The following is a 6678-nucleotide window of genomic DNA, read 5'->3' as shown; positions in this document are numbered from 1 at the left end:
TTTCAGGTGGGGTTGCCACTCTGTTTATCCTCCTCATCCCCGCTGGCCCTGGCTGCTTCTCCTCCTCTATCCCATTTCTCTGCTTCATTTCACCTCTGTTGCTTTCCTATTAACTTTCCCTTACTGCCTGTTCCCGCCTTCTCAGGGTGGATCCTGCTGCTGTCACTTGCACCTTCCTCAGAGCTTTCTTCCTCTGCCCAACCGCCATGGAGCCTTTTGGATTCCAACATTCCAAACCTTCTGTGTTAAGCAAATAGCACCCAAAGTCTGTCTGATCAGAGAGAGCAGTCAATAAGATCAATCACTCCAATGTACTTGAACGGGGAATGGTCTTATTTGGATTGAATCTTTTGAGATTAATAGTAGCTCTTACTGTCTGTTTAAATAGCAGTTGATGATCTTTTCCTATGGGCCACATTCTAATCTGTCAATTGGCAGTTGCTCTGCATTGATACAGGCATAACAGATCAAAATCAGTTCTTATCACTCCTGTCTTTGCATGCTGATATTGAGATGGATATAAAATTACCTTGAGCAAAAAGTGATATATAAAAATGTAGAAAGTTTATTTTCAGTCACTAAGTGTGTGTGTGTGTGTACACACACACACACACACACACACACACACACACTCACAATGCCAATGTTAGTCTGGTGGGTCCTGCGCTTTTCTTGGTGGGGAGCTAAGATACTACCCTTTGCCCCTGCTCTTGGGTGCCAAGGGCCCCACTATTAGCCCAGGAAGGTGGTAGAGAAGGGAAGCGGGGAAAAGGGGTCTGGGATTGCTTCTCGCTCTGAGTCCCAGCCCCTCTCAACACCTGCAGGTTTCTTATCCTCATCCCCCTTAGGTGGGGTTACCCTCAGTCCTTAAATGCTATGGGGAAGGAAGTCTCCCTGTCCTGCTGGGGTACGGTCTCCCTTACTTCAGTACTCAGGTCTTCCAAATTTCTCAACGCCCTTCCAAGCTCTAGTCCTTTCTCCTTCCTCCTTCTCTAGCTACTAGAAGCAGGGCGGTTTTATTAGGTTCCTAACAGGGCCTTGATTGACTTCAGGTGCTCCAGTTAACCTGCAGCCACCTTTCCTAGTCTACAGGATACCACACCTTAATTAGCTTTGAGTTTATATATTCCCCCTCTAGCACTCTCCCACTGTTCTGTCTCTCATGCTCACAGGCTGAAAAGAAACTTTCTACATTGATTTTTATGTCTAAATTTGAAGCAAGGGAAAGCATTTGTATACATCATGTTGCAAATCATTGGCTTTTCTATAACAAAGTGAACTTAAAAAATATTTCAGCTAAGGAATACAACTTTTTTTCTTTCCCCTAAGCCCTGGTCTACACTAGGACTTTAGGTCGAATTTAGCAACGTTAAATCGATTTAAACCTGCACCCGTCCACACAGTGAAGCCCTTTATTTCGACTTAAAGGGCTCTTAAAATCGATTTCCTTACTCCACCCCTGACAAGTGGATTAGCACTTAAATCGACGTTCCCAGCTCGAATTTGGGGTACTGTGGACACAATTCGATGGTATTGGCCTCCGGGAGCTATCCCAGAGTGCTCCATTCTGACCGCTCTGGACAGCACTCTCAACTCAGATGCACTGGCCAGGTAGACAGGAAAAGAACCGCGAACTTTTGAATCTCATTTCCTGTTTGGCCAGCGTGGCAAGCTGCAGGTGACCATGCAGAGCTCATCAGCACAGGTGACCATGATGGAGTCCCAGAATCGCAAAAGAGCTCCAGCATGGACCGAACGGGAGGTACGGGATCTGATCGCTGTTTGGGGAGAGGAATCCGTGCTATCAGAACTCCGTTCCAGTTTTCGAAATGCCAAAACCTTTGTGAAAATCTCCCAGGGCATGACGGACAGAGGCCATAACAGGGACCCGAAGCAGTGCCGCGTGAAACTGAAGGAGCTGAGGCAAGCCTACCAGAAAACCAGAGAGGCGAACAGCCGCTCTGGGTCAGAGCCCCAAACATGCCGCTTCTATGATGAGCTGCATGCCATTTTAGGGGGTTCAGCCACCACTACCCCAGCCGTGTTGTTTGACTCCTTCAATGGAGATGGAGGCAATACGGAAGCAGGTTTTGGGGACGAAGATGAGGAGGAGGAGGAGGAGGTTGTAGATAGCTCACAGCAAGCAAGCGGAGAAACCGGTTTTCCTGACAGCCAGGAACTGTTTCTCACCCTAGACCTGGAGCCAGTACCCCCCGAACCCACCCAAGGCTGCCTCCTGGACCCAGCAGGCGGAGAAGGGACCTCTGGTGAGTGTACCTTTTAAAATGCTATACATGGTTTAAAAGCAAGCATGTGAAAGGATTACTTTGCCCTGGCATTTGCGGTTCTCCTAGATGTAGTCCTAAAGCCTTTGCAAAAGGTTTCTGGGGAGGGCAGCCTTATTTCGTCCTTCATGGTAGGACACTTTATCACTCCAGGCCAGTAACACATACTCGGGAATCACTGTAGAACAAAGCATTGCAGTGTATGTTTGCTGGCATTCAACCAAAATCCGTTCTTTCTCTCTCTGTGTTATCCTCAGGAGAGTGAGATATAATTCATGGTCACCTGGTTGAAATAGGGTGCTTTTCTTCAGGGACACTCAGTATAGCCCATTCCTGCTGGGCTGTTTGCCTGTGGCTGAACAGAAATGTTCCCCGCTGTTAGCCACAGGGAGGGGGGAAGGTTGAGGGGGTAGTCACGCGGTGGGAGGAGGCAAAATGCGACCTTGTAACGAAAGCACATGTGCTATGTATGTAATGTTAACAGCAAGGTTTACCCTGAAAGAGTGTAGCGACTGTTTTATAAAATGTGTCTTTTTAAATACCGCTGTCCCTTTTTTTTTCTCCACCAGCTGCATGTGTTTCAATGATCACAGGATCTTCTCCTTCCCAGAGGCTAGTGAAGCTTAGAAAGAAAAAAAAACGCACTCGAGATGAAATGTTCTCCGAGCTAATGCTGTCCTCCCACACTGACAGAGCACAGACGAATGCGTGGAGGCAAATAATGTCAGAGTGCAGGAAAGCACAAAATGACCGGGAGGAGAGGTGGAGGGCTGAAGAGAGTAAGTGGCGGGCTGAAGAGAGTAAGTGGCGGGCTGAAGACAGGGCTGAAGCTCAAATGTGGCGGCAGCGTGATGAGAGGAGGCAGGATTCAATGCTGAGGCTGCTGCAGGACCAAACCAGAATGCTCCAGTGTATGGTTGAGCTGCAGCAAAGGCAGCTGGAGCACAGACTGCCACTGCTGCCCCTCTGTAACCAACCGCCCTCCTCCCCAAGTTCCATAGCCTCCACACCCAGACGCCCAAGAACGCAGTGGGGGGGCCTCCGGCCAACCAGCCACTCCACAACAGAGGATTGCCCAAAAAAAAGAAGGCTGTCATTCAATAAATTTTAAAGTTGTAAACTTTTAAAGTGCTGTGCTTAAAGTGCTGTGTGGCATTTTCCTTCCCTCCTCCACCACCCCTCCTGGGATACCTTGGTAGTCATCTCCCTATTTGTGTGATGAATGAATAACGAATGCATGACTGTGAAGCAGCAATGACTTTATTGCCTCTGCAAGCGGTGATTAAAGGGAGGAGGGGAGGGTGGTTAGCTTACAGGGAAGTAGAGTGAACCAAGGGGCGGGGGGTTTCATCAAGGAGAAACAAACAGAACTTTCACACTGTAGCCTGGCCAGTCATGAAACTGGTTTTCAAAGCTTCTCTGATGCGTACCGCGCCCTCCTGAGCTCTTCTAACCGCCCTGGTGTCTGGCTGCGCGTAACCAGCAGCCAGGCGATTTGCCTCAATCTCCCACCCTGCCATAAACGTCTCCCCCTTACTCTCACAGATATTGTGGAGCACACAGCAAGCAGTAATAACAGTGGGAATATTGGTTTCGCTGAGGTCTAAGCGAGTCAGTAAACTGCGCCAGCGCGCCTTTAAACGTCCAAATGCACATTCTACCACCATTCTGCACTTGCTCAGCCTGTAGTTGAACAGCTCCTGACCACTGTCCAGGCTGCCTGTGTACGGCTTCATGAGCCATGGCATTAAGGGGTAGGCTGGGTCCCCAAGGATACATATAGGCATTTCAACATCCCCAACAGTTATTTTCTGGTCTGGGAAGAAAGTCCCTTCCTGCAGCTTTTGAAACAGACCAGAGTTCCTGAAGATGCGAGCGTCATGCACCTTTCCCGGCCATCCCACGTTGATGTTGGTGAAACATCCCTTGTGATCCACCAGAGCTTGCAGCACTATCGAAAAGTACCCCTTGCGGTTTATGTACTCGCCGGCTTGGTGCTCTGGTGCCAAGATAGGGATATGGGTTCCGTCTATAGCCCCACCACAGTTAGGGAATCCCATTGCAGCAAAGCCATCCACTATGACCTGCACATTTCCCAGGGTCACTACCCTTGATATCAGCAGATCTTTGATTGCGTGAGCTACTTGCATCACAGCAGCCCCCACAGTAGATTTGCCCACTCCAAATTGATTCCCAACTGACCGGTAGCTGTCTGGCGTTGCAAGCTTCCACAGGGCTATCGCCACTCGCTTCTCAACTGTGAGGGCTGCTCTCATCCTGGTATTCATGCGCTTCAGGGCAGGGGAAAGCAAGTCACAAAGTTCCATGAAAGTGCCCTTACGCATGCGAAAGTTTCGCAGCCACTGGGAATCGTCCCAGACCTGCAACACTATGCGGTCCCACCAGTCTGTGCTTGTTTCCCGAGCCCAGAATCGGCGTTCCACAGCATGAACCTGCCCCATTAGCACCATGATGCATGCATTGGCAGGGCCCATGCTTTCAGAGAAATCTGTGTCCATGTCCTGATCACTCACGGGACCGCGCTGACGTCGCCTCCTCGCCCGGTATCGCGTTGCCATGTTCTGGTGCTGCATATACTGCTGGATAATGCGTGTGGTGGTTGATGTGCTCCTAATTGCCAAAATGAGCTCAGCGGCCTCCATGCTTGCCTTGGTATGGCGTCCGCACAGAAAAAAGGCGCGGAACGATTGTCTGCCGTTGCTCTGACGGAGGGAGGGGCGACTGACGACACAGCTTACAGGGTTGGCTTCAGGGAGCTAAAATCAACAAAGGGTGTGCCTGTACATCAAGGAGTATTTCAGGCAGGACTGCACGGAGGGTTCCAATAAGAAATGGTGCACCAAAGTTATCGTTGTTATTGGAACAAGGAGGTTAGCCTGGCCTCTGATTGATACATGGCTAGATTAACCTCGCTGCGCCTTCTCTGTGACTGACTGCAGTGTGATCTAGACAGGGGAGGAGGAAAATGAGTACAAAAAAAATCTGGTCTATTTCTTGTTCTGACCCACTCCATCTATCCTTTACATCTTTGGCTGGCAGCAGACAAAAAAGGCGCGAAATGATTGTCTGCCCTTGCTTTCACGGGGGGAGGGAGGGTGGGAACGGGGTCCTGACGATATGTACCCAGAACCACCCGCGACAATGTTTTAGCCCCATCAGGCATTGGGATATCAACCCAGAATTCCAATGGGCAGCGGAGACTGCGGGAACTGTGGGATAGCTACCCACAGTGCAACGCTCCAGAAGTCGACGCTTGCCTCGGTACTGTGGAAGCGCTCCGCCGAGTTAATGCACTTAATGCACTTAGAGCATTTTCTGTGGGGACACACACACTCGAATATATAAAACCGATTTCAAAAAAACCGACTTCTATAAATTCGACCTAATTTCGTAGTGTAGACATACCTGACTGAGACGTGTGTATGTCTTATTGTTTTTAATGTAATCCTGAAACTGCTGTATGTAGTTTTCTGGTTGCAACTTTGTTGATTTACAGTTGGTGAACTTGTTATGTTTGCATTCAGTAATTGCCATTATACTGTATTATAATGTACTTGCTCATGTCATTCACTTTCATATCACCATCATTATAGATACTCTGTGCTGGATTAGATTATTCATTAATCAATTGTGTCATGACCAAAGAAAGATGACCTGGATGTGACCCACCAGAAGTTCTTGTCAACCCATATGATTCAGCAAGCTTTTTTCTTTTTGCTCCCGCTGGACTACTTAAAATTCTTGATGCTCTCTCAAAAGTGACACAAGCACCCTTGAGACTTTAGCCTCCATTGCTGTGTGTGAAGTTGCCTCTAACCAGCTATGGGGTTTTGATATTTGTAGACGTTTGCTACAGAGTGCAGATGAGCAAAGGCCTACAGGTTTTACCCCATCTCTGTGTTTATGTGTGGGATGAGGAGTATGCATCTGTGAGCTTCATTATATCTTCTTACATAAGTGGAGTCATTTGAAGGCACACACGGTACATCTAACCTGCAGTGAAAGCCCAAGCTTAGTTTCAGGCTCAAGCACAACGCTCCCTTCAATCTACCTATAATTCTGTCTGACGTGTGTCCAGGCTTCACAGGATGGTGGGTTCGAGCTGAGTCCCATGGAGGCTTGGGCCCAAATTCCATTGTTTTGCAGTATGGATGCATCTCAGGCTCTGGCCCCCACACTTGGGTCCTTAGAGTCTGCCACACTATTCCACGTGGGATTGTGTCCTTTGTCTTTTCTATATCAAGACTGGTCAATTGATTTCCAGGAAATGGAAGCAACTCCCCCTGGTTCAAATATAGCTGTTTGATGTTTAACCCCTTCCATTTTGTTCTGATCACTGAGCTGCAAGCAGAGTGAACCTTCTTCTGTATTT

General features: G+C 48.5%; 1 protein-coding gene across 1 annotated transcript; it reads left to right on the top strand.

The window, feature by feature from the left end:
* Positions 1–1361: 1361 nt before the first annotated feature.
* LOC140895944 (uncharacterized) lies at positions 1362–3396 on the top strand. Its single transcript, XM_073306904.1, has 2 exons — positions 1362–2267; positions 2855–3396. The coding sequence occupies exons 1-2, from the start codon at positions 1685–1687 to the stop codon at positions 3394–3396; spliced, it is 1125 nt and encodes a 374-aa protein (XP_073163005.1). The 5' UTR covers positions 1362–1684.
* Positions 3397–6678: the final 3282 nt, after the last annotated feature.

This window comes from Lepidochelys kempii, chromosome 11 (genome assembly GCF_965140265.1).
Source record: "Lepidochelys kempii isolate rLepKem1 chromosome 11, rLepKem1.hap2, whole genome shotgun sequence".
Lineage (NCBI taxonomy): Eukaryota > Metazoa > Chordata > Testudines > Cheloniidae > Lepidochelys > Lepidochelys kempii.
Note: the sequence above shows the minus strand (reverse complement) of the source record. Positions and strands in the feature narration are given on the sequence as shown.